The sequence below is a fragment of the Peromyscus eremicus genome, chromosome X, assembly GCF_949786415.1.
Source record: "Peromyscus eremicus chromosome X, PerEre_H2_v1, whole genome shotgun sequence".
Classification (NCBI taxonomy): domain Eukaryota; kingdom Metazoa; phylum Chordata; class Mammalia; order Rodentia; family Cricetidae; genus Peromyscus; species Peromyscus eremicus.
The window spans coordinates 82,075,370-82,103,158 of NC_081439.1; the positions used below are offsets into that span (position 1 = coordinate 82,075,370).

General features: G+C 43.9%; 1 protein-coding gene across 3 annotated transcripts in view; it reads right to left on the minus strand.

The window, feature by feature from the left end:
- Positions 1 to 27,789, minus strand: part of Btk (Bruton tyrosine kinase) — a 45,231-nt gene that overhangs the window by 5,246 nt on the left and 12,196 nt on the right. For 2 of the 3 annotated variants that reach the window (XM_059251098.1, XM_059251097.1), the window contains exons 4-16: positions 25,238 to 25,306; positions 21,422 to 21,503; positions 11,764 to 11,892; positions 11,287 to 11,354; positions 8,928 to 9,115; positions 8,473 to 8,535; positions 7,302 to 7,356; positions 6,973 to 7,052; positions 6,670 to 6,797; positions 5,101 to 5,175; positions 4,236 to 4,407; positions 3,297 to 3,513; positions 966 to 1,116 (exon numbers count right to left, since the gene is read on the minus strand). In XM_059251098.1, the coding sequence (XP_059107081.1) occupies positions 1,048 to 1,116; positions 3,297 to 3,513; positions 4,236 to 4,407; positions 5,101 to 5,175; positions 6,670 to 6,797; positions 6,973 to 7,052; positions 7,302 to 7,356; positions 8,473 to 8,535; positions 8,928 to 9,115; positions 11,287 to 11,354; positions 11,764 to 11,892; positions 21,422 to 21,503; positions 25,238 to 25,306 (1,395 nt within the window). In that variant the 3' untranslated portion in view covers positions 966 to 1,047. Of the gene's footprint in view, positions 1 to 965; positions 1,117 to 3,296; positions 3,514 to 4,235; positions 4,408 to 5,100; positions 5,176 to 6,669; positions 6,798 to 6,972; positions 7,053 to 7,301; positions 7,357 to 8,472; positions 8,536 to 8,927; positions 9,116 to 11,286; positions 11,355 to 11,763; positions 11,893 to 21,421; positions 21,504 to 25,237; positions 25,307 to 27,789 lie in introns of those variants that run through there. The other variant, XM_059251099.1, reaches the window with a different exon arrangement.

Genomic DNA, 27,789 nt, shown 5'->3' on the forward strand with positions numbered 1-27,789 from the left:
GGCAGACCTCATTCAACGCCCCCAGAATGATTATCCCAGACTCTTCCCTCCCTAGACCATTATCCATCCTTAGGAGAGATGTCACATGTACTTTATGACCTGCTGACCTCTATGCTATCAGTCAGAGACCACACTAGACTCTAGGCCCTTTAGCTATAGAACCCATCATCATGGTCACACGTACTTTGTAAAGGAGTTTCTATGAAGTCACACCTTAAGCTTTATTGTGCACCTGGAATTGGACTGATGGTTTCCTGGAAGCCTTTACCCAAATTGTAGTGTTTTCAATACGTTGACAGTGAACTGCCTGGCATTAGACTCCCTAAAGTGATCCAGGCTGACGAAGTCAATCTGCACCAGGTTTTCAATCTCATCTCTTGGCAGGTTCGTTTCTCTGACAGGATACCTGCAGGGTTCCCCTCATGAGTCAATACACTAAGGCAGGGTAATGTGGGAGGATAGCTGTGAGTTCCAGACCAGCCTGGGCTACATAGTGAGTTCTAGACCAGCCTGGGCTACACTAAAAAGATAAGAAATATACCCCCCCAGAGAGAGAGAGAGAGAGAGAGAGAGAGAGAGAGAGAGACAGAGAGAGACAGAGAGAGAGACAGAGAGAGAGACAGAGAGAGAGAGAGAGAAATAAGTGAACTAAATGATTCAGAATACCTAGAGGTTAGAAGACACTATAATGAGAAAAGAAAGTCCAGGCATGATGGTGCATGCCTTTAATCCCACTTGGTCTACATAGTGAGCTCCAGGATAGCCAGACCTACATAGAGAGACCTTGTCTCAAAAAACAAAAACACAAAAAGGAGACCAGAAGAAGAAAACAGATTAAAAATTATGCCGTCCTCCTCCCTGTTAGTTCTCTGTTGTTTTCCCATTTCAAGTGGATGAGAAAGTCAGATGTGGTAGCAATACCTGTCACCCCAGCCGTGCAGAAGCTGAGGCAAGATAGAATGCTCACGAGTTTGAGGCCACCATGGACTATATAGCACAGTCATTTTTCCAAAATAAATCATACATAGGAAGATGAAAAAGGCACACTCACCTAGACAGGCCAAAGTCGGACACTTTCACAACTCCTTGATCGTTTACCAAGCAGTTTCGAGCTGCCTGCAGTAGAATAGATACCAGTGAGACGGCACCCTTGGCCCCCAGGCTAAAGACGTGAAGCTTCTTCGTAGCAGCAAAATGAAACTGGGAAGACTCCATGGCCTTCAGCTAAAGGCACCTTCCACCTAATAGGAGTTATTTGATGCTACAGAGGTGTGCGTGCATGCGTGCGTGCGTGTGTGTGTGTGTGTGTGTGTGTGTGTACACGTGGTGTGTGTGCATGTAGTTTTACATGTATGTGTGTGCATATGGAGGACAGAAATTGATGTCAGGTGTCTTCCTTGATCATTTGCTACTTTATTTCTTGAGACAGCATCACTGAACCTAGAGCTCACTGATTGGGCTAGGCTGGCCAATGAGCTCCAGGCATCTGCCTGTCTCTGCCCAAAACCCTAGTGCTGGGATGACAGATGTGTGCTGCCATACCTGGCTTTTATATGGGATCTGAACTTTTATATAGGGATCTGAACTTGGCTCTTTTTTTTTTTTTAACTCTGAAGGCACTTTACCAACAAAACTATCTCTCTTGCCCTTAATTTTGTGGGTTTTTTGTTTGTTTGTTTAGAGAAAGGATCTTATTCTGTACTCCAGGCTGACCTAGAACTCACTATGTAGCTCAAGTTGGTCTCAAACTCATGGAATCTTCCTGTTTCGGTCTCGAAAGTGCTGAGATTATGAGGGTGAGGCAGCATACTTGACTGATCCTGAGAAATTTTGCTGCATTTCCATCACATGGAGAGCAAGCAACCTGTTAATGCATTCCTGAATAAAGCCTGCAGAACAATTTCATTCACGCGGACCACCCCACTTCATTGAACTGCTAAGAGAATCCAGAAGAAACGCTGGGCAAGTTTGTTTTGTTTTCTGCCTTTCTGGCAGGGAGACAGGGCAATTTGAGTCTCCATCTGGCTCAAAGAAACAGATGTACAAACTGATGCCTCTAGGGGCTAAGAAAGCAAGCAAAGAGTGATGTGGAGTAGGTGGAGACTGCAGGAAGTGTTGCACACAGGCCTGCTAGGAAGGGGAGAGTTGCATCCCAGCTCCAGGTGACTGTTAGCATGGGCAGTGAGATTGTGGGTCCTGACTTCTCAGGTGGTCTAGATTTTCAAGAGAAACTGGAAAGTACAGTTGTTTTTTTAAGGTAGAATGCTCCTCTTTAAGAATTATAGTATGTTGGGCTGGAGAGATGGCTCAGTGGTTAAGAGTACTACTGGCTGCTCTTCCAAAGGTTCTGAGTTCAATTCCCAGCAACCACATGGTGGCTCACAACCATCTATAATGAGATCTGGTGCCCTCTTCTGGCCTGCCGGCAAAACATGCAGGCAGAACACTGTATGCGTAATAAATAAATAAATCTTTTAAAAAAAAAAAAGAATTATAGTATGTTAACTATAATAAAAGAGTCTTAAAAACCACAAGAGAGGGCTGGAGAGATGGCTCAGCGGTTAAGAGCACTGGCTGTTCCTCCAGAGGTCCTGAGTTCAATTCCTAGCAACCATGTGGTGGCTCACAATCATCTGTGATGAGATCTGGTGCCCTCTTCTGGCAGCAGGCATAAATGCAGATAGAACACTGTCTACATAATAAATAAATAAATCTTTTAAAAAATGAGAGAGCTGGAGATGTGGTCAGTTGGTAGAACGTTAAGCACAAAGCCCTGGGTTCAATTCCCAGCACTGCATAAACCAGGTGTGGTGATGCACACCTATAATCCTAGCACTCAGAAGTGGAGAGAGAAAGTTCAGAAGTCCAAAGCCAGCCTGGTCTACATGTAACCCTGTCTCAAAAATAAAATAAAATAGAAAGAAAAGAAAAAAAAAAGATACATCAAAATGTATCCATGGGTCCTGTTTGTGACTCTGATGTAAATGACTCAAATGGTGGCCTTGTACCAGGAGCAGTCCCTCTGGGAAACACAGGATTGCTCCTCTTCTCAAGGTCTAGAATGGGTAGTGTTTGCTCATAAGTGACAGGGCCTCAGGGTAAGTGGCAGGCCTGTTGGAATTGAGGCTGGAGACAACTGATGGGCACAACACTGGGGCAGATGCACACTTAAGGTGTGATGTTCTCTAGAGAAAATCTAAATGCTGGCCCTTGCAACCCTACTCAACAGTGTATGTTATGTCTTCCAATGTTCATTCCACCCCTTGATCCCCACCCCAGGCCTTCTGAGGTCGCACCAGGTCTCGGTGAAGGAACTGCTTCGACTCCAAGTACTCCATTGCTTCACAGACATCTTTGCACATCTCCAGCAGCTGCTGAGTCTGGAAGCGGTGGCGCATCTCCCTCAGGTAGTTCAAAAGACAACCGTTAGCCATGTACTCAGTGATGATGAAGATGGGGCGCTGTTTGGTGCAGACTCCATACAACTGCACCAGCTTCTCGTGGGAAAGATTCCTACAGGAGAGGCAAGGAGCTAGTCCTCCCGTCTTGCCCCTGAAGAGCACTCATAAAGGGGCAGGGGAGGAAAAGGATGGGCCTAGCATAGACCATCTGATAGGGTGGCATCATAGCAAGGTTATTTTCTTCTTCCCATCACGAACCCCAAAGGTACCTCAAAAGTGAGGGTGAGCAGGGATTTGGAGCCTACCAAATGGACAAGAAACAAGTCCAAGCTTAAAATAACAATAGGTGAAACTAGAATCATCTTTTCTTTTAAAGGTTGAATATTGTACATCTACTCCAAAATGCTACTGAGAGGGACCATATACATGCCCAACACTATTCTTAACCAGTATCTAAATCAAAGAAATGATTATCTTAGCAAGGTTTTTTTTTGTGGGTTTTGTTGTTGTTGTTGTTGTTGTTTGTTTGTTTTGAGACATGGTTTCTCTGTGTAGCTTTGGAGCCTCTCCTGGAACTCGCTCTGTAGACCAGGCTGGCCTCAAACTCACAGAGATCCTCCTGGCTCTGCCTCCCAACTGCTGGGATTAAAGGCGTGCGCCACTACTGCCCGGCACCTTAGCAGTTCCTTAAGGCAACCCACCAAAGGCTAACCTCAGGACCCTGATCCCAAGTTCCTCTCCCTGGAAGTCATCTTAGAGCACACTGTGCTCTCCTTATAGTTCTTAGACCCCTTCTACAACTGCACTGGGAGTAGAATTTACGATGTAACTCACATCATGACTTTGGCTTCTTCAATGAATTCATCCTCAGACATGGAGCCTTCTCTGATCATCTTGATGGCCACATCGTATTGGCCCCTCCATTTCCCATATTTCACTACACCAAATTGTCCAGTTCCAAGCTCCTTCAGGAAGGTCAGGTCCTTTGGATCAATTTCCCATGACCCTACCAACAAAGTCTTGTTGTGAATCTTTGAGGAGGCCTACACTATACAAGATTCCCTACTAGGGGATAGATAGGAAAAACAGTAAAGGATGAATTCTCAGGAGTACTAATCTACCTTTCTTTACTCAGATAAATCTCAAACGGAGGGGATTACTGGTCAGAGGAATCTGGGGATTTTAGGTACAAATTGGCCAAAAGACAAGAAGATAAATGAAACAACTTTCCAAAATTCAGTTATGATTAGGCTAATAATGACAGTTAATAAACTCATGAATAGAATTTTTTTTTTTACATGATAAAAGAGCTGGTGAGTTGGCTCTCTAGGTAAAGGTGCTTGCCACCAAACTTGAAGACCTGAATTTGATCCCCTGAACCCACATTTTGGAAGGAGAGAAACAACTCTAAGTCATCTTCTGACCTACATCTGTGTGCTAATGCACATTTGTGTGCACATGCGCAAATAAATAAATGTAAAAAATTTAACCATCAATAATACTTTTCTGAATCTGTTTTTGCAGTACCAGAAGGAACCACTAGGGGGAGAAAATGGTTAAATATCTTGGTTCTGTCTAGCCTTGCCTAGAGACAGCTGGCACAGAACCGTACATCTTAAGAACATTCCATAAGACAAGATCTACTGAAGTAATTCTTGTAACTGCCAGTCCACCCAAATCTACAGAAAGAAGCCGTTACCATAGCCCAGGCCTGCAGTGGAAGGTGCATTTTTGTTTTGTTTAGACACAGGATATTTCAGCCTGGATATGAGTCCTGAAACAGAGAGGTTATAATGTCAGCGTAGGGCATGGGAATTCCTTGCACATCTTAAACTCTTACAATTCTAGTGTGAATCTTTCTAAGTAATTTTGAATCCCAGATCTCCACCAATCCACATTGTTTGTTGAAGGTTTCTTTCCTCACAAAAGTTTTTGAGGACAAAAAAAAAAAAAGGAAAATAGTAATGGAAATAGATTCCTTATTGTCGGGTATGGTGGTTCACACCTGTAATCCCATCAGTCTGGAGACTGAGGCAGAAGGATTGCTGTAAGTTTGAGGTCATCCTGGGCTACATGACAAGATGGCAAGACCTTATCTCAAAAGAAGATAAAAACAGAAACAACAATCTGAAAGAAAGAAAAAAGACAGAAAGAAACAGCCTTCTTACTCAGTGACAGAATGTATCCCACATCCCAGCCTGGCCTTAGCTCACATCCTACTTTCTCAATGAAGCATTCCCAAGTGCTCGGGCCTCACCACACCAGTCTTCCCAGCTTTCATCTGTTACTGGGGGTGCTTAGAAACTGTGTTCTGCTGTTGTCTAACCTGAATGTTCTTTCAGGCCAAGGATCTCAACTCAGAATTTTACTTGCTTCTAGAACTGAGTGATTGACAAGAGTACATGGTAGGAAGATGAATAATTACTAGTGAATATTTTCCGATTCATTAGTCACTAGTCTCTTCATTATGTGTTCCAAATAGGAAGTTAGTCCTAGGCTGGAGAAGTGGCTCAGTGGTTAAGAGCACATACTGCTCTTGTAGAGGAACTGAATTCAGTTCCCAGCACACACATAACTATAGTGCCAGAGGATCCAATGTCTCTGGCCTCCACAGGCATCTGCTCTTATAGACACACAACCAGACACACACAGACACACACTCACAAACACACAAAAATTTAAATAATAAAAGTATGTTGAGAAGAAGGAAGAAGAGAAATAGTCCTGTCAGTCCTCAGGAAGCTAAGGCAGGAGAGTCATGAATTCAAGGAGAGCCTAGCTGTAGATTAAGGGCCGGTCAGCCTGAATAACATAGTGAGAGCCTGTGTAAAAATGGAAAAAGCTGGACATCGTGGCGCACGCCTTTAATCCCAGCACTAGGAGGCAGAGACAGGCAGATCTCTGTGAGTTTGAGGCCAGCCTGGTCTGCAAAGTAAATTCCTGGACAGTCAGAGCTACACAGAGAAACCCTGTCCCGAAAACCAAAAGAAGAAAAAAGTAAAAACAAAGAGGGCTGGGAAAATTGCTCAGTGAAAGAGCACTTGCCTAAAATGCTGAGTTCGAGTCCCTGGCACTACATTTTAAAAAACAGTCAATCCCTAGTGGATGTGAGGTGTGGTTATATCCTGACTAGAACTCTATCCAGCACCACAGGGATTAACTTTCATAACTAATTCTGACTGCCCTATGTGACTACACTTCTCATCCTTCTGTCTTGAATTGTTTCTCCGGGTGTTTATAACCCTTCTGGGTTGCCTTGGGTACTCACCTGCAGAGTTATGTTGATGGTAGTTAATGAGTTCAGGGATGGTGCTGAAAAGGTGTTTCTCAGCCAGGTAATACTGGCTCTGCGGTGTGGAACACACAACATAATGGCGTATCACCCCTTGAGGGTCCCTGAATAAACGATATTTAGTCAGTAACTTGGGGACCAGACACGGGAGGACCCAGAGAGTGAAGTGAGATGAGTTTTGAGTTTAAGGCTGAGGAGGTGAGAGAGGTAAACCATCAGGAAGCGTCGAGAGGCCACCCTTGTCCTTTGCCCCCAAGCCATTGGAACAGTAACACTTGCCCTGTAGATTTGGCAAATACAGACACAGTGTATTTTCCAGCTTTGCTGGAGTCTCTGACAATGAAACCTCCTTCTTTTCCCTGAAACAATAAAAAAGAAGTTCACTGTAAGAGAAAATGGTGTTTACGCCTGCATCCTGCCTGCCCAAACACTGGAGACAGAAAATAGAATGCCCCTGATTTTCCCCTCAAGGTCCATGTTGGAGATGCAACCTCCTTGCTTTTAATGAACTAAAAGGTTGAAGTGGGATTCCAGTTGAAGGAGGCCCCAATTCTTAGCTTATATTTCCTGTGTACAGAGAAGGTCTTTTGCTTGTGACCCGCACTCACCTCTTCCTTTAGCAGTTGCTCAGCTTGACTCCGAGTCATGTGCTTGGAATACCACCTGGGAAGAGAGTGTGCTTGATTAGCTTCTAGGCCATGTCCAAGTGTCTTGGAAGTTAGAGCATCCTCGGGGCCCACTGCTACTACGATTCCATCATTTCATTCCAACACTAGCAAGGATCTATCAACAGATCACACAGCGCACTCTAGCCCTTCCAAAGCTCAAATTGGCCCTGAGGACTCATGGATACAGAGTGGAGAGGGCAAACAGGGAGCGGGATTTATGAGGAAAGTATTAGGGATGGCTCACTCAAGGACAAGCCACTTCAATGATGAAGGAAGGAAGGGCACCGGTTTAATTTTGGTGTTTTTGCAAATGTTTCCTGTGAGAGTTCTTTGAGTGAGATTCTTCTGTATTGCGAGTCTGAAAATTCCTCCAGCACTCATATGTATAGGGATTTGGGGTGGGCATATCCTAACAAGATACAGACACTAATGTGGTGGCATCATTTGACTGAGTTAATACTAATTTTGTTGTCAATCTTTAAGTAAACAAAGCTCAGTAAAAGTATATAAACTTATGCCAGGCGGCAGTGGCGCATGCCTAATCCCAGCACTCGGGAGGCAGAGCCAGGCAGATCTCTGTAAGTTCGAGGCTGCCTGGTCTACAGAGCAAGATCCAGGACAGGCACCAAAATTATATGGAGAAACCCTGTCTCGAAAAACCAAAAAAAAAAAAAAAAAAGTATATAAACTTTAATCCCAGCACTCGGGAGGCAGAGGCAGGTGGATCTCTGTGAGTTCAAGGCCAGCCTGGTCTACAGAACAAGTTCCTGGACAGAAAGGGCTACACAGATAAAACCCTGTCTTGAAAAACAAAAAAAAGTATAAAAAATATATATACTGGGGGTTTAGGGAGATGGCTCAGCAGTTAAGAGCACTGGCTGCTCTTCCAGAGGGCCTGAGTTCAATTCCCAGCACCCACATGGCAGCTCACAACTGTCTGTAACTCCAGTTCCAGGGGATCTGACACCCTCATACAGACATACATGCTGGCAAAACATCAATGCACATAAAATAAATACATCATTTTTTAAATGTATCAAATGTATAAAAAGTACATACTGTACTTGGTTTCTCCCCCAAGTTTGTGCACTGAGAACATAAGCATACTCACTCATACATCTCTATGGAGTCTTCTGCTTCCGTGACATAGTTACTGGGGATGTAACCTTCCTGCCTGTAGAGTAAACAACATGGTCATACAGTGCTTCTTCACCCTCACCTAGACCGACTCCTGTTTCCACTTCCCTGAGCTCAAAGCAAATCACAGTCAGAAATGGAAATAGAGCCCTTAGAGAAGACTGGTTCTCTGATGCGTGGTGAAGCCAGTGAAAAGTGGAGCTTCTGAACTTTGTCAATGCACTGTGTGCATCGCCGCAGATGCGTCTAGAGGGGATAGATGGTGCGTGGAGAGCTGTACCCTGAGAAATACTTGAAGGGAGAGGGTATTCATTGCGCTGTGAGAAGAGTGCACACTGGTCCAGACCCAGAACAGGAGAAGTGTGGTGCAGCCCTTCGTGTGCAGGTGGAGTGGGCAGGCAAGGGCTCAGGGGGGCTGCACACACTCACCCATTTTTATCTCGTGCTCGCCACCATGGTAGGTTGCTTTCCTCCAGGATGAAGTACTCCTCACCCTTCCGCAATTGTAAGTCATTTGCATTCATTGGCATATAATCATAAAGGGCCACAACCTTTTTCAGCTCATTCGTGGAGACTGGTGCTGCTGTTGGCTCAGGGGGGAGTGGTTTTTTCAAGATCTGTGTGGTTAGGGGGAAAAATAGTAGGGGAGAAGGCTGGCTCGTCATCAGACGTGCCCCTCCCCTTCCTTCTAACTCTCTGGTTCACAGGAGAAAGAAACCATTCTAACTCACATCAGGCATAATAAACATTTTAATCAACCTTCATTCCACAACCATTTAAGCCTCATGCGGGTGTTCCCAACTCGGGTACTCATGAAGATCACCTAAGGAGCATTTCAACACTCTTTTTTTTTTTTTTTTTTTTTTTTTTTCGAGACAGGGTTCTCTGTGTAGCTTTGCGCCTTTCCTGGAACTCACTTGGTAGTCCAGGCTGGCCTCTAACTCACAGAGATCCGCCTGGCTCTGCCTCCCGAGTGCTGGGATTAAAGGCGTGCGCCACCACCGCCCGGCTGCATTTCAGCACTCTTATCTCCAGAAAGTTTCCAACAGACCAACTATGTTAAATTTTCTGCTAACAGAACCCAAACATTAGCATTCTCGGTCTGCGACCAGGAAACCTGCTTGGTACTTAAGTAGTACATGGGTCTAGTAACTGATTTGGGACCTCAGATTCCTTCTTTGCAAAATGATCATAATAAAACTTCCTAAAGTCAAAATGGAGCCCCAAATCACGGTTTATATTTATTCTCTCTCTCCTTCTCCCTCTCCCTTTCCCTCTCTCTCCCTCCCTCTCTCCCTCCCTCTCTCTCTGTCTCTCTGTCTCTCTCTCTGTGTGCGTGTATGTATGTATTCATGCAAGTGTGTCACAGTGTACATGTGGAAGTCAGAGTACAACTTATCTTTAACCATGTGTATCCCAAGGATCAAACTCAGGTTGTAAGACTTGGTGGAAATGGTCTTTACCTGACAAGCCATCTCAACAGCGAAGTCAAACATTAGCCAGGGATAGTGAAGCATGGATGCAACCCCAGCACTCCAGAGACAAAAGCAGGTGGATTAAGAGTTTGAGGTCAGTCAAACATGGTACCACACATGCCAGCACTTGGGAGGGGGATGAAGGAAGATTAGCAGTTCAAGACCATCCTAAACTATATATCAAGTTGGCTACCTAAGATCATGCCCTCCCCCTACACCCTATCCAAAAAAAAAAAAAAAAGGAAAAGAGAGAGAGAGACTGAGGCCAGCTTGGATTACATAGTGAACTCTACTTAAAATGCAAAAGAGAAAGCAAGAAAGAAGCAAATGGGAAATGATAGTTGTAGAATCTAAAAGTGTTCAGTGCCAAATTCTTTTAACCTTACTGTATGTTTGAAAACACTTTTAATTAAAAAAAAAATAAGGTGGGCATGGTGGAGTACACCTTTAATCCCACCAATCTGGAGGCAGAGGCAGGCAGATCTCTGTGAGTTTGAGGTCAGCCTGTCTACAGGGTGAGTTCCAGGCCAGTCAGGGCTATATAATAAGATCGTGTCTCGTCTTAGTTACGGTTTCTATTGCTGTGAAGAGACACCATGACCACAGCAACTCTTATAAAGGAAAACATTTCATTGGGGCTGGCTTACAGTTTCAGAGGTTTAGTCCACTATCGTCATGGCGGGAAACATGGTGGCATACAAGCAGACATAGTGCTGGAGAAGGAGCTGAGAGTTCTACATCCAGATCCGAAGGCAGCAGGAAGAGACTGAGCCACTAGGCTGCTTTGAGCTTCTGAGTCCTCAAAGCCTACCTGCTAGCGACATAGTTCCTCCAACAAAGCCACACCTACTGTAGCAAAGCCACACCACCTAATAGTGCCATTTCCTATGAGCCTATGGGGGGCATTTTCTTTCAAATTACCACATGTCTCAAAAAATGAGATTAAATAAATTAAATAGGTGCCAAGAGCTACCTGATAGCCCTCTCCTCATTGAAGAGGGAGTGTAAGTAGATGGGCAAACCCTTTCGCTCGGTATAAACATCAACAAATACTTCCAAGTTCCAGGCAAGTCTAAGACTCTGATGTGTGGTCAGTGACTGACAATGTTTTTTGTTATTCTTGTTGTGTTGAGACAGGGTTTCTTTGTGTAGCCCTGGCTATTCTGGAACTTGCTCTGTAGACCAGGTTGGCCTCAACTCAGAGATTCACCTGTCTCTGCCTCCCAAGTGCTGGGATTAGAAGTGTGTGCCACCACGCCCAATGACAACAAATTTTTCTTTAGCCCACAGCTGTACGTAATTTCCCTTTATACCTGATCTTCCTCCGGGGTAGGGGGAAGAGGCTTTTTTGTTTTTCGATGAGAACTCCCAGGTTTTAAGCCTGTAAAACAAGAAGCCAGTGATAGTATAAAATGCATTTTAGGGGAAGGCCCAGAGACAGGCTTGGTTCCGGGCTTTGCTGTTGTATACATTGCATTTGGCAAGTCAAAAAGAGATTCTAGGTGCCTAGTCACTCACCTTAGCATAATACCAGCTGGATCTCAGACCCCATTAACTAATCCCTCCCACCAGCAGTCCAAATGTGCAAATTTGTGCCGTGTCCTTGAATTTGACAGACCCTTGAGACCGTGATGGAAATAATACCAAAGGAAGGAGAAATCAGGATGGGGATGCAGTTGTCTGAAGCCTTGGGTTCCATCCCCAGCAACACACACACACACACACACACACACACACACACACACACACACACACACACACAGGGGGCGGGTGCTGATCAGATATCTTACTTCCATTCCTGTTCTCCAAAATTTGGCAGCCCATAGCATTTTTGGCTGTCTGAGAGCAGCAGAGATACTGTCCATCGATCCAGAAGCAAGGGTGGTATTTCTGTACCAGGTCACTGTTGTACCGGATTACTGTTGCGAGAGAAAAGAAAAATCACCCAGAACGTGCCAGAGAACATACCAGCTGCCTGCTTTCCTCATTGCCAGAGGGAAGTGTTGTGCATCCAACAACTACTCTCTCTCCTTAATCATCACCCTAAAGGACACGGACAGCAAGCAGCCTGGTGGGTTCACAGAAGTAGCTTGGCCTGCCTGTTTGCACCGACTCGAATTATTTCCTGCACAGTTGTCTTTAGTGGTCTGTCATAATGACTATTCTCCAATCAACACAATAAGACTAGCTGGTGGCTCCAGAACCCAATGATAAAGATATTGTTTGTGTTTTCCCAGCAAGGCAGTTGTTAATTATGGTGTTTGTTTTTCAGAGGAGAGAAATAAATGTACCCAGGGCTAACTCATTCCATATTTTAGCATACCAATTTTCTGGTTCCCACTTCGTGAGTCATCTTTTTATTATTTGTTTGTTGAGACAGAGTCTCACTTTGTAGCCCAGGCTGGCCTAGAATTCACTATGTAGTCTGGGGTAGCTTTATACTCAAAATTAATGATGGCCACCTCGGTCTCCATGTCTTGAGGTTCCAGGTGTGAGCTACTCTGCCTGGATCCTGAGTCATGCTTTAGTGACACCTGCCTTAGGGAGAGCATGCAGCATTAGGCTTCCTGTGTGAAGAATAGTTAGCAGGATTGAGCTTGAGGGAACTGCGAGTCTGCCTTTAGGAAAAAAAAAACAAACACACACACAAACCAAAAAACATCAAGATCCCAATCTTCCTTGGCCACTGACTAAGATATATATATAAAATCATCTTATTGCAAGCTGGGTTGCTGGTGGCACATGCCTTTAATCCCAGCACTGGGGAGGCAGAGGCAGGAGGATCTCTGTGAGTTCGAGGCCAGCCTGGTTTACAGAGTGAGTTCCAGGAAAGGCGCAAAGCTACACAGAGAAACCCTGTCTCGAAAAAAAAATCATCATCTTATTGCCACAATAATCATTTTATTGCCAAAATACACGTGCAGTTCCATTTCCTTCACAGGGCTTGTAGGCAGGCTCAAAAAATCTTCTAGAAATCAAAGTAATTGATAAAGAGTGGTTTGCAGATAGCTATAATTACTGTTCATAATTCATTAGTTAAGTGGCATCTCAAGAACCTTACAATGAAGTCAATTTCAAAAGCATTTTTTGTCTTACTAGTTTTGTTTTGTTTTTTTTTTTTATAGAGAGAACATAAAGTTGGGTGGGTAGGGAGGTGAGGAGGATTATTCTAGATTCTAGGAGGGGCTAGGGGAGAGGGGAAACATGATCAAAATATATTGTATGAAAAACAGTTTTGTTTTAAAAAAGTATCCAGGGCAGGGCAGCTAGACAGAAGGTGAAAGTACTTATCCCTGGGGCCTGACAACCTGAACTGGATTCCCAGACCCCACTTAAAAGCTAAATGTGACCTGCAAATCCCTAACTCCAGCCTTCCTACCGAGATGGATGTGAAAGAGAAGAAAATCACCGTGGGAGGTGGACACAGGGGAGTCCCATGGAAGCTTGAAAACGTAACACAGTGGCAGAAAGGAGATGTAAGGTGAGAAACAACCCCCCCAAAGTTCGCTTTTGAACTCACACGTGGCCATGGCATGTGCACGTCCACAGTCTCACACACACACACACACACACACACACACACACACACACACACACTAAACCAATGCTTTAAAGGGCCTCTGGGGATTATGGTGCCAGGTAACTGAAAGCAGTGAAGAGTAGAAACAGCTGACAACAGTAAGCCCTGGGACGAAGACCCAGGCTGCTGCAAACGTGTGCACATTACTGCTATGAAGAACCTTTCATAAAATAAGAACAAAACCCAAATATTCCAGTGTAGAAAGTAACTGAAGTTCTTAAGAGCTTACTAGTCACACCGTGTTCGTTTAAAGTGGTGGGAAGAGGCCTAGAAGTCTGGAAGGCAAACAAGCTCAAAGAAACAGTTTTTTTAAAGTGTATGACTGTAATCCCAGCACTTGGAAGGATGAGACCGGAGGATGAAAAGTTCAAGGTTTGGCTGGGATACATACAAAACACAACACTGAAGATGTAGCTCACTTGACGAGCACTAGCTTAGCATGCACAAGACCCTGGGTTCAGTCCCTGGCACTTCATAAAACAGGTGTAGTGAGCCGGTGTGCTGGCACATGCCTTTAATCTCAGCAGGGAGATCTCTGAGTTGGAGGCCAGCCTGGTCTACAAAGCGAGCTCCAGGACAGCCAGGGCCACACAGAGAAACGCTGTCTGGGGGGGCGGGGACAGGTGTAGTGGCATACACTGGTAATCCCAGGACTCAGAAAGTAAAGGCAGAAGTTCAAGGCCATCTATCCTTAACTACACATCAAGTTTGAGGCCAGTCTGGGCTACATGAAACCCTTTCTCAAAAAACGAACAAGTAAAACAACAACAGAAGGGTGCTTTTCACAACATGCATTGGAGGAGGGGTGCGTGTGGTGGTGCTAGGGATTGAGCATGCTAGGCAAGTGCTGTACCACTGAGCAACATTCCCAGTTCCTCATCATGACCTTTGAGACTTTTTTTTAAGATGTATTTATTATGTATAGAGTTCTGTCTGCATGTATCCCTCCAGGCCAGAAGAGGGCACCATATCTCATTACAGATGGTTGTGAGCCACCATGTGGTTACTGGGAACTCAGGCCCTCTGGAAGAACAATCACTGCTCTTAACCTCTGAGCCATCTCTCCAGCCCCATTTTCCATCTCTCCAGCCCCGACCTTTGAGACTTTTACCCACTTTCCCCTGCCAACTTTTCAGTGTTCTTCTTCACCATTACCAAGCACAGGGTGGTGGTAGTTGCATCACCTATAGAAACTTTAAAAACAGTAATGTAAGCCAGGCAGTGGTAGCGCACGCTTTTAATCCCAGCACTGGGGAGGCAGAGCCAGGCGGATCTCTGTGAGTTCGAGGCCAGCCTGGGCTACCAAGTGAGTTCCAGAAAAGGCGCAAAGCTACACAGAGAAACGCTGTCTCGAACTCCACCTCCCAAAAACAGTAATGTAATACAAGTGACCAAATGTTTATCTGCCTTTAATTATTAGCAGGCACTGGTATTTCTAAATAATGCCACTGAAACTCCACCCTGTCTGAGCTAATTGCTCTGACCACAAGCGCTCTCTGCTTCTCCCACTGTGCTATTCCCTTCCCCGGGGGTTTCAAGACCTCCAGTTTGGGCTGGAGAGATGGCTCAGCGGTTAAGAGCACTGGCTGTTCTTCCAGAGTTCTGAGTTCAATTCCCAGCAACCACATGGTGACTCACAACCATTTGTAATGAGATCTGGCGCCCTCTTCTGTCAGACAGAACACTGTATACACAATAAATAAATAAATAAATCTTAAAAAAAAAGACCTCCAGTTCTTCTGTGCCTTCTTGAGGACAGGGTACCAATAGACACTGCTAGAATATTTAACATCTAGCCACCCTGACAAACTAGTCCACGCTTATATACTACTGAGGGGAGGGGGTGCAGGGAAGCGTCCTGCTTTCTACAATTTCAGTGTACTCATTAAAGAATCCTCCTCGCCACTGGGTGTAGTGGGCCACACCTTTAATCCCATCACTCAGAAGGCTGAGGCAGGCAGATCTCTGAGTTCCAGGCTAGCACTGTCTACAGAGCGAGTTCCAGGTCTTCCAAAGCTACATAGTGAGACCTTGTCTAAAAAAAGAAAAGAAGCTTGGTGGTGGTGGCGGCGGCGGCGGCGGCGGCGGCGGCGGCGGCGGCGGCGGCTGCGGCGGCGGCGGCGGCTGCGGCGGCGCACGCCTTTAATCTCAGCACTCAGGGGGCAGAGGCAGGCAGATTTCTGTGAGTTCCAGGCCAGCCTGGTCTACAGAGTGAGTTCTAGGAAAGGCGCAAAGCTGCCAAAGAAACCTTATCTCAAAAAACAAAAAAAGAAAAGACAAAAAAAGAATTACCAGGACAGCCAAGGCTATACAGAGAGACCCTGTCTTAAAACAAAACAAAACAAAAAGTAATTATAGGGCCATGTCTGTAATCCCAGCACTTGGGAGTCTCAGACAGGAGGATTAGTAGTTCAAGGCCAACCTGAGTTACAAACAAGTTACAAGCCAGGCTGGGCTATGTGGTAATGAGACCCTAGCCCCAAAATTACAACAAAAAGGAACTGTTTACATTCCTAAATAGTGTCTGTTTCTTAAGAAGTCTCTCTGGGAAGGAGTGCTGGTGAAAGACCCTAGCCCTTCAGGCTTACACCAAGCCTCAGGAAGAGAGAAACTTCAAGCACCGGGAAATGAGAAACTAAAAATCTAGTTCCCAGGGCAACCTGACTCAGCCACTACTCAATCACCCCTGTAACAATATAACAATGTAAAAAGATTTCTGTTAAGAGATGTGCTCAACTGTGACTGGGATAGTTGCAGGTGTTCCAGGAAGGACCACCATGACCTGTGTGTAAGCTCCACTCCCGCCCTGATACCCCTCTTGAGGTTTACGTAACTGTACTCCCTCTGTAATCACCCTGTGATCAGGCCATGAAATTGTATGGGAACTGTAATCTTGTGGGTTTTGTGGGTTTTTCCTTTAAAAGCCCTTATAGGGCTGCAGTAAGATGCGGCTCTTGCTCTTAGGAGCAGAGTTTGCCCTTCTATATAGAAGCTTAATAAATCCTCGTGCTGTTGCATCAACTGGACTGGAGTCTGGGTTCTTGGGGCACCCACTTGAGACCCTAAACTTTGGGGTCTAACATTGGAGAGTGGGCTCAGCTGTTAAGAGCACTTGTTGCTCTTGCAGAGGACCTGGTTTTGGTTCCCAGCCCCCACAAAGTAGGTCACAACCATGTGTAACCCCAGTCCCAGGAGCTCTGATGTTGTCATCTGACCTCTGCTGGCACCAAGCATGCACGAGGTGCACATACATACATGCAGGTAAATCACTAACATACATAAAATAAAATAATAGAAGGAAGTCGCTTGGGGTTGCTAGCTCAATGGTGGAATGATTGCTTCCTGCATTATGCCTGGGAAGTCTAAAGTAGGAGGTACCGTGAGTACCGGGCCAGCCTTGGATGCACAAGGAATTTTAAGCTAGCTTGGTCCGCATAGTGAAACCCTGTCTCAAAACAAACAAGACAAAGCAAAACAGCACCAGAACAAAACTGAAGAGAGCATCCCTACTTTTGTTGGCTGTCTAGAGCTGTGTATTTCCAGCGACTTGGAAGAGAATTAGAAAGGCAGGGTGTTCCATCGGGAGAAGGTAGCTAGGTGGCCTGTCAGGAAAGTACAATGGTTGCTGCTTATCCTCTGAGTACTTGAAAGACTGATCCACGGCCCTCATGCTACCAGGAGGCTGTCTACAATTCTGTTTCAAACATGCATAATTCACTGCCCAGGTTCGTGGTTGAAGCTTTGCCTGTGCCTTCGTTCCCTTAATTTTGGTGAGGTCAGGATGCTTGCGGTATCTGAAGGTCCATTAGGATGGGCTTTGTTGAGCTTGACCAAACATACTCAAGAAGAAATGTGAGGCTGGAGTATGGAGTTGAACAATAGAACAAGTGCTGAGCACGAACAAGGCTCTGGTTTTATGTACTGGCGCTGAAGAGGAGGAGGAGGGATAGGAGAGAAATGTTGGTTGTTTTTATCCACTGTTGTGTTCAAGGAAATGAAATGAAAGTGCCCATGGCTAAGTCCTAGCGATAAGGCTATTTTATGGAAAGTCTCACTGAGAAAATTACTACAGACCAAGTGTGATGATTCACACCTCTAATCCTAGCACTGAATCAGAAGGATGGCCATAAGTTCAATATGGGCCTGGGCTACAGTGTGAGATATTGCCACAAACCAAATAAAAGAAAAACAGAAAAGGGGGCCAGTGGGATGGCTGCAGGTAAAGGCAAATCTGATCACCTGACTTCACTCCCCAAGATCCACAGGAGGAGAAAAAGAGCTGAATCCCACAAGGCAAGCTGTCCTCTGACCTCCAGACTTGTGGCATGGTACACAGGCATGCACCCACATACATTCAAACTTAATAAAAAGGTGGAGGGATGGGAGAAGAGGAGGAGGAGGAAGAGGAAAAGGAGGTGAAGGAGGAGGAGGAAGAGGAGGAAGGGAAATGGGAAGTGGATGAAAAGGAGAAGAAGAAGAAACGGGAAACAGAAAATATAGTGGCTGGATATTAGGTCCTGCTTTAAAAATTAAGGCCAACTTACGATAAAGTACACAGACCTATGGTGTATAGCAAGTCACTTTTATAATTCATTGCTTAACCTCACTTAGATCTAATACTTCAGAAGGCTCCTCCATGCCTCTTTATGATTAACCCCCCTCCCTCAGTAATCAATACTCATGAAATCTTCTCCTTTGTGTGTTGGTGATTTCCACTTGATGCTTTTTAACTCAAGACAAGGATAGTATTAGTATAATGAGACTTTAATAAAGTTTTTTCATTGAGGGTTTTTTTTTTTGAGAAAGGGTCTCAAAATATGTAGCCCTGGCTGGCCTAGAACTCTCTATGTAGACCAGGCTAGCCTGGGACTCACAAAGATCCTCCTGCCTCTGCCTGTCGAGTGCTGGAATTAAAGGCGTGCGCCACCACAGCAAGCAGGACAGCTCACTGTTTTCCATTATTAGCACCAAAGACCATCCTGAGATTATTAGGACTTTCATCTAAATCTCTCAGCAACAATATTAACTGTTTAGAAGATGCTCCTGCTTCGTCTCCTCAGAGTGACTCATGCAGCTGAAAGCCAGTTGAGTCTAAAAAGATGTCACTGTTAAGTGAGCTCTGAGCACCGTTTCCATGCAGGCTAGCAACATGCCATCCTGGTCCTTTTGGGGGCCCTTGGCCCAACTTTAGCTCATGGAACTACTTCTACACTGAAGTTCTGTCTCTTTATTTTAATATGCTGGGTATCAAGGCCCAGGGCCTTGCATATAGTAGGCAAGTCCTTTACCACTGAGATACATCGTCAGTCCTGTAGGTTTTTTTGGGGGGAGGAGGAGAAAGAAAGAAGAAAGAGAGACCACAATTTGAAAACAGCAAGATATGAAACATGGTTTCTCATCTAACTCCTCTGTAACATTTGTGTGTGTGTGTGTGTGTGTGTGTGTGTGTGTGTGTGTGTGTAAAATATGTCCTGGGGATATCTAAAATTATTGAGAACAGTAATAAAGCCCAGTAAACTTTTGAAGAAGAAGAGGAGGAGGAGGAGGAGGAAGAGGAGAAGGAGAAAAAGCAGCCCCTGCTTTGTCTCCTGTGGGATGTCCAAACAGGTTTGACAAGTCATACCAGAGGCGGCTTCAGCAAAACGGAAGGGAACGCCAAACTGTCCCTAGCCACACTGACTACCGGCCATTAGCAATCCAGCTGAAGTGACAGTGTTTTTGTTGTCTTAGCGTTATGAGTTGCCTATTGTACTTTTGGTTAATGAACTTGGTTTGGAAATTAGTGTTTGAGGTGTAAAAGAACTGCAAACTCACACATTTCTCCCTTGCTTCTCCTCAGATAGTCTGCCCATGGTTTCCTGTTTCCTAACTTGCTGCCAGCCATTATTGTAGAGCCTACATTGGTGGTAGGTACCCACTCCCACACCAACATCCATTTGTGCATCCTTTTATCAACGGCTTTCTGTGTGCAAGACATTGAATGCAACACTGTCAAGGGAACCAAAGAAGTACAAATACAGATGCCCTCCATAACTCTTGTGTCAGTCTCTAGGAATAGCTCTCTGACTTGGAAATCGTGTGTTTGTTTAGAGAATGGAGTCTCAAGCCTGTCGTCGCCACTGATTAGCTATGTGCTCATGAGCAGTTATGTCACTTCTTTGAGCCTCAATTCTTTCACCTGGAAGTAGGAAAATGGTACATTATCAAACTGTTTTGAGGATTAAATGAGCTGATACATTTGAAGCACTAATCACAGACCCCGGTGCAGAGTAATTGCCTGTGAGGTGCTGGTTATTGTTGCTATTAGTCCAAGATAATTGGGAGAATGAAACACGATAATACATAGAAGCTACTCAATAACTAAATGGTCCTTTCCTCCCTTTTCTCCTTCAGTTTGAAAGAATTGGTGATTGGAATTTGTACTGATACTTCTCCCAAGGGGGTGAACAAGGCAAACCACTGAGCACTGCGGTCTAAATGTCTGTGAAGACACAGGGCTGTCGTGCGATAACCCAACTGTGCGTTATCGGGCTGCTCTCCTTCCTGTTTCTCTAGGCAGCCTTTCCTGATGTCAACTCAACCAGTTAATCTCTCAGTCACTTGACATGTAGCTATATATACACACACGAGAATATGCGCATGCATCCTGCGCTGCACGCATTTACAGTGAAACTTGTCTTTATCACTGTGTGGTGAAACACTGAGGAAGTGTTCAAGTTTAGGTCTTCACAGAGCAATGACTACAAAGCAGCTCCTTCGGAGATAGTTACCCACAAGGAGGAGATGGCTGCCCCGTCTTATCTACTGCCTTATGGTTTTTCTCATACTTTCACATATGTTATTATTTGTTTGATTCTTAGGCAACTCTGGAGGTGGGTATGGCAGGCATTATCATCATTGCCATTTGGGAGAAAAAGCTGGACCACCAAGAAGCCCATGGCTTACTTGCCAAAAGTCAATAATAGAAAGTGGCTTGAAACCAAACTCTTTGTCTCTGACTTCAAGCACTCTCACACCCCATCTAATTAATTTTTAGAGCTAGGTAGTTCATATCTAGAACTTTAAATACTGTATGATCACTGAGCAACACACCACCTTTGTAAATGGTGCAGCATTCATATGATATTGTTATATAAAGTTTCATATAAATAAAATGAAGGTGTCCATAATTACAAAACTGCATTATGCTGGGCAATGGTGGTGCACGCCTTTAATCCCAGCACTCAGGAGGCAGAGGCAGGCGTATCTCTGTGAATTCGAGGCCAGCCTGGTCTACAGAGTGAGTTCCAGGACAGTCAGGGCTACACAGAGAAACCTTGTCTCGAAAAAAACAAACAAACAAACAAACAAAAAACAAAAAAAAAGATTCAAAACTGCATTAGAAAGGGCTGATGGGGTGGCTTCCTGGGTAATGGAGCTTTCCACGCAAGCCTAACAGCCCAAGTTTCGTTCCTAGAACCCACAATGGGAGGAGAAAACCGACTACTGAAAGTATCTCCACATACATGCTGTGGCGTGCAGGCACACACACACACACACACACACACACACACACACACACACACACAATAATAAAAACATTTTAAAAGCACAAAAATTGTGCTGGAGAGATGACAGAACTGGGTTACAACTCAGTCTAGTATGTTATCTTTTATTCCTGTGATGGAGTAGTGATCCATTGAGGCAAAACACTCTCACTGTCCTCTCTCCCTCCTCTATGAGCCCCTTCTCTTACATTCATTCATTCTTCCTTCCTCTCTACTTCATGTCTCCATCTCTCTCTTTTCCTCTCTCCTGCCTCTCCTCTCTTTGTTACAATTTTGTTCTTTTCCTTTCTAAAACTAGTTTGCTTTCAAAGGAATCCTCACCATGTTTGAGCTGGTGAATCCAACGCTTTCTCAGTTCTTCAGTTGGGGAGAAAACATACAGCGGTCCTTCATCATATACAACCTGGAGTGATGAACACAGCAAATTTCAAGGTTAGGATTCAGAAATTAGAAGAAACATCTCAGCGCAGTGAGTGAATCTTAAGGAACAGCACTGTATATCTGTTGTATAAAAGAAAGAAAGAAAACTGGAGTATTCAGTTAGCAGTGGTTCAGGGGTCAAGTAAACCAGTTGAAGAAGTCCTAAACTACTCATGTCCAGGGATGTAAGACTTCAAAGCTTGAGGCTGGAGAGATGGCTCAGAGGTTAAGAGCATTTGCTGCTCTTCCAGAGGGCCTGGGTTCAATCCCCAGCAACCGTATGGTGGCTCACAACCATCTATAATGAGATCTGGTGTATACATAAAAAATAAGTAAATCTTTTAAAAAAAACTTTAGAAAAAGACTTCAAAGTTCTTAGCTTTTGAATACTCAAGTCCTCTTGGTGTATGTTTTAATTTATGTGCCTATTTAGTACACAATGTCTTCCTTAGCATTTGGTAGAGATTTTTTTTCTTTCCTTTAACAAGGGATATTTTGTGATCTCAGTATTAAATTTTGGTTTATATGGAAGAAAACTGAAAGAACAATCTATATGACTTATATGGCTTGGAAAAGAGGGAGTAAAAATTTAATTCATGACTATTACAATCCTTTCCAGTGGCCTTCTCTCATTAATATTTGCCAAAACAAATTTGGAACTACAAACTTATTTCAAATTAGGCAAGTATTTATCAGGGACTATCATCAAAATCAGTATTTTTAAACACCATGTTCGTTATGCTGGGTATTACATACATGCATAAAATATAAAAGGTTTGGTTCTGACGTCAAGCATGGTGATTATACCTATAATCCCATCACTCAGGAAGCTGAGGCAGGAGGATGGTAAATTTTAGGTTAGCCTGAGTACATAGTGAAGTAGTGTTTCAAAAAAAAAAAGATCTATATCTAACCCTCATAGAGTTAGCAGATATCATATAATGAATTCTAAAGTCAAATACAAGTTATCTTTGAATTACGAATTATTATTTACACACTGCCATTCTTCATCATCTGCTCATGCAGCCAAACAAGATCATCATGTTCAAAGACAGTGGTAATAAAAACTACGTCACAAACACCCTTCTTTCACAAGTTAGCCACAAAAGAAATGGTTCTACAGTTTTCTCTGTGCTTGTTGGGCTCGCTTGTGCCCGCACATCCATGACAGAAAGCCCCTCCCCTGAGACTTTCCACTTCCTTTTCTGCCTTTCACTGCTGCTGAGGGTGCTATATTCACTGTGTGGGGCCTACACATTTCTCAGGATACGAGCAAGGCAGTTTGAAGCCCAGCTCGCACTCTTTTCTATGGCTTATGCTGCATCTCTCAAAAAGATGTTCTTCACCTGTTTCAGTCTAGACCGGATTGTCTGTTTTATGTCGATAAACCTTTCCCACACTGAACTTCCTAATACTCCCCCTTCCCTCCCCTTTTCTGTCTTTTCAACCCACATGACCGCCATTAAATAGACCTGCAGAGCCAGAAGGAAGTGAAATGATCAGTCAACAAGCAGAGTGTCTTTCTCAATTCAGCCATCATAGACAAGACGAATCATAATAGGCCCGGTGTTTATTTAGAGTCTTTTTGAGGTGTAGATATGGAAAGAAATTGTGTTAGATGAGAAAAACACAAAAGCAAATATGCTTGTCAATCTCATATATTGTATTTAAAAATTTAAATGTAAATAAACAAATAAATAAATAAGCCTTTGCTGGATGGCCAAGAGGGCTTCTGCTGCATATTTACTAAATGAAGGGCTTCCAATAGTAAATACATCTCATTTGCAGCTCAGAAGCATCTTGTAACGACCTGAGAGTCATTCTCATGAACATTAGCCTTCAAAGACTAAGACCTCTGTCTCTAAAACTCCATGGAAGGCCAGAATCTTAACTTCTGTCTGTAGCATGAACCTTAAAAGGTCTTATTAATAAAAACAAACCCAGAGCCAGGTTTTGAGGTGAATAGTCAGAGAAACAGAACCAGCCACAGCTAACCTCACCTTGCCAATTCCTCAGCTGATCTTGTTTCCTCAGACTGGAAGCCCCTGAGTCCTCAGTTTCTCTGATCATTCAGCATTCACCCCAATACCTGGCTCTGGGTTTGGTTTTTATTAATAAGACCTTTTAAGATTCGTGCTACATCCGTCTGTCATTACCAGCCAACAAACACAGCTGGCAGAATCATGTTTACACCAAGCTACCCTTTGTTTGCTTTTATCTGACTTCAAAAGAAATCATTAATCCTGCAAGTAACACAGCTGGGGTATGTATTAGCCAGCCCTAGTTTTGCTGTAAATAAGACCTCTGACACAGGGTTAATTATAATAATGTTTGCCTAGTTACCTTTCAGAGACCTCCAAGGTCTCTTACCAAACAATATCACCAGTTCTGATTGGGTGTGGCAGCACTAGTTAGTAAACCTGTTATCCCAGCAACTGGGTGACTATGGTAGGACAATTGGAAGTCTGAAACCTGCCTTACACCTCATAGAGAGACATCTTTTTAAAAATTGGAGGAGAGGGGAAGAGGAAGATTAAGATGGAGAGTTTAGTAGAGAGAGGGTAAAAACTAAAAGGGAGATGAGGGTTAGGAGAGAGAGGAAGAGGGTTAGGACAAAGGGGGAGAAGATTAGGAGAGGGGATTAGGAGGGACAGAGAGAGAGAGAGAGAGAGAGAGAGAGAGAGAGAGACAGAGAGAGAGACAGAGAGAGAGAGACAGAGACAGAGAGACAGAGAGAGAGAGACAGAGAGAGTGTGTGTGTGTGTGTGAGAGAGAGAGAGTGTGTGTGCGTGTGTGTGTGTGTGTGTGTGTGTGTGTGTGAGAGAGAGAGAGAGAGAGAGAGAGAGAGAGAGAGAGAGAGAGAGAGAGAATTAGTATGGGTAGGATGTAGTGGGTGGCTGTCTGTGCTATGCCCCGAAGCCTGCCTCTAGGGAAGTAGCAGGTAGCTATTAGGTACCTGCCCCTGGGGCATGGCCTCCGGGCATCCTTAAGACCAGAGATGCACTTATGGGTTGCTCTCTCTTCCTTGTGAATGTTGGATGCTGAGACAGACCAGGGCAGAGCTCTCCAGAGAACAGTGTTGGCACGTGCCTCACCTTTCTAGAATCCTGCTACAATCCCTATTACCTGTCTTGTGAGTTTCCTGTATTGTGAGTTAACTCCCCAATAAATTCCTTTAATCACTAAGCTATTTCCACGGATTGATATCGATTTAACCTCATTAGTAGTATGGTGGGAGAGGGAATTAGGAAAAACCATTGACTCTTCACTTGGTCCTGTGCAGATTCTCAAGGAATGGTGTAGAACTGAAAACTCCACCGCCATATTACGTCATTTTCTGAACACATGTCCCACAAAGAGCCATGACAATTGACTTCACATTTGCTGACAACTGATTATCTTTAACCGCCTGTCTCCATACCTTAAATTGCCCCACTTATTTTTCTGAGAAATGTCCTTCAACCCTTTGAGGGAGGACAGTCTGAGACTTGCATCTCCTACTTCCACAACTGTCTGCCTTGGAAAGGAACTCTTTCTCTCTTGGAAACTCATCTCAGTGGCTGGCATACTATGCAGTGGGCCAAACTGGCCTGGTTTCCTAACGTGACTTCCTTGACTACTTCAATTTCTGCTCCCGGGGACCTAGTATCTTTCACCTGATACCTAATGACTTCATTACAGAGGCTTTTCCAGAGTGGGTTAGAGAAAATAACTCACCTGGAACGGGTACGGGAACCTTTCAATGATTGAAATCTGTTCCATTTCACTGGACTCCTCACCCCTCCTCTGTAATGAAAGAAGGATGTATGGTTACCTATGGATGTTGTGGTGGTGTGGATGAGAGTGGCCCCCATTATACTTGGTCCCCGAGTGGTGGAACTTTGGGGGGAAGGATTAGGAGGTGTGGTCTTGTTGGAGGCTTTGGGGTTTCAAAAGACTCATTCCCAGCCTCTCAGCTTCCAAGTTGTAAATCAAGATGTAAGCTCTCAGGTGTTCCTGTGGACATGCCTTTACTCTATCATCATGGACTCTGACCTGCTGAAACCATAAGCCCCAAATTCAACACTTTCTTTTATAAGTTGTTTTGGCCATGGTGTTCTATCACAGTAATAGAAAAATAAGTAGGACAGAAGTGCTGCTCTTTTCTGAATTTCTTTAGGTTTTGGGAATCTTCTACTGTGGATTTAGAAAACATTTGCAAAAAGTCAGTTCTTACTTTTTAAAAAATATTTATTTTGTATTTATTTATATGTACGTGAAATGTCCACAGATGCCAGAGAAAAGCATGGTATGCCCAGGAGCTGGAGTTATGGCATTTGTGAGCCATCCGTTATGGGTGCTGGGAACTGTACTTATGACCTCTGCAAGAGCAGCAATTGCTTTTAACTACTGAGCCAAATCTCTAGGCCCCCAAATGATTTCTTTTTTTTTTCCAAAATAATTTCTGAATGATTACTTCCCATAGACCCATAGACATTTCAAATCATTAACAAAACTGTAGCTTCTCAATAATTGGTGCTAGTAATTGGATAGCTATTTCACATCACACCCCAGTGTAAAGTTCAGGTGGATTTAAGAGCATAAGATGAAAGTAGAACTATTATGGGGTGGGGCTGTAGTTCAGTGCTAGAGTGCTTGCCTTGTGTGCATGAAGTTCTGGGTTCAATTACCAGCATGGCCAAAAAAAAAAAAAACGCATAAAGAATTTATGATCTGGGAACGATGGTATGCACCTGTAATCCCAGCGCTCAGAAGCTTGAGGCTACAGAGGGAGATCAAGCCAACCTGGGCTACCTGGGCCACAGAGTGAAAGTGTTAAAAACACAAGCAGAAAAAGACAGAAACAAAAAGAAGAAAGAGCTGTGTGTGGTGACATATGCATTTCATTTTACCACCTAGGAGGCAGAGGCTGCTCTCTGTAAGTTCAAAGCCAGCCTAGTCAGCCAGAAATACATAGTGAGACCATTTCTCAGAGAGAGAGAGAGAGAGAGAGAGAGAGAGAGAGAGAGAGAGAGAGAGAGAGAAACTGCTGTGTGGGCAGAATAAAATAAACCAAAACCAAATTTAAAAATTAAAAAACTGGAAGAATATTTTCAACACACTAATATTAACAAAGGACTGATATTCTTATATCAAGATGTCTTTAAAAGTGTTAGAAACATAGCAAATATCACAATAAAAGTGGGCCAAAAGATGAACATGCAATTCACAAATGAAAAAAATATAAATAAGCAGTAGACACATTATTGTCCAGTCTTATAAGTAAAAATAAGTCAGCAATGAAATATTATTTTTCTTCTCTGAAAAATTGACTAGTATTTAAAATATCATCTTAAAAAAATCTCATGTTATAAAGATGAAGAAAATACCACCTTACATAGTTTACAGGACTATAAGATACCATAATTCCCCTTCTAGAAACTGAAATGGAATAGAAACAAAATGAATAAATGCATTGGGGCTGGAGAGATGGCTCAGTGGCTAAGAGCACTGGCTGCTCTTGCAAAGGAGTAGATTTAACTCTCAGGAGGCACACTACAGCTCACAAACACCTGTAACTTCAGGTCCAGTGAATCTGACACCGTCTTCTGGCCTCCTTTCGTACCACGCATGCCCATGCCCACACTGCATTTATATATATATATATGCAGGCAAAATGCTCAAGCACTTTAAAAAATGTTTGGGGCTGAAGATTGCTCAGCAGTTAAAAGCACTTGCTGATCTTCAAAGGACCCGGATTTGGTTCCCAGTACCTACATGGAGGCTCACAATTGCCTATAACTTCAGTTCCATGGGATCCTACACTAGATCTGATACAGTGTTCTGGCCTCCACTGGCACCAGGTACTAAGCATATATGTGGTGCACATACATGCAGGCAAACATTCACAAAATAATAAGCCTTAAAAAAAAAAGGGTGAAGTGCTAAAAAGATGACTCAGAGGTTAAGAGCACTGACTGCTTTTGCAGAGGACCTGGGTTTGATTCCCAACACCAACATGGCTGCTTACAAACGTCTGTAACTCCAGTTTTAGGGAATCTGACTCCCCCTTCTGGCCTCCTCAGGCACTGCACACACGGTACACATACATACAGGCAAAACACCCATATACGTAAAATAATAAAATAATTTTTAAAAATAAGGTGGAGAGGACCAACAAAATGACTCATAGAGTAAAGGTACCTTGTCACACAGCCTGGTGACCTGAGTTCAGTCTCCAGGAACTTCATGATGGAAGGCGAGAACTGATTTCCTCAAGTTGTCCTCTG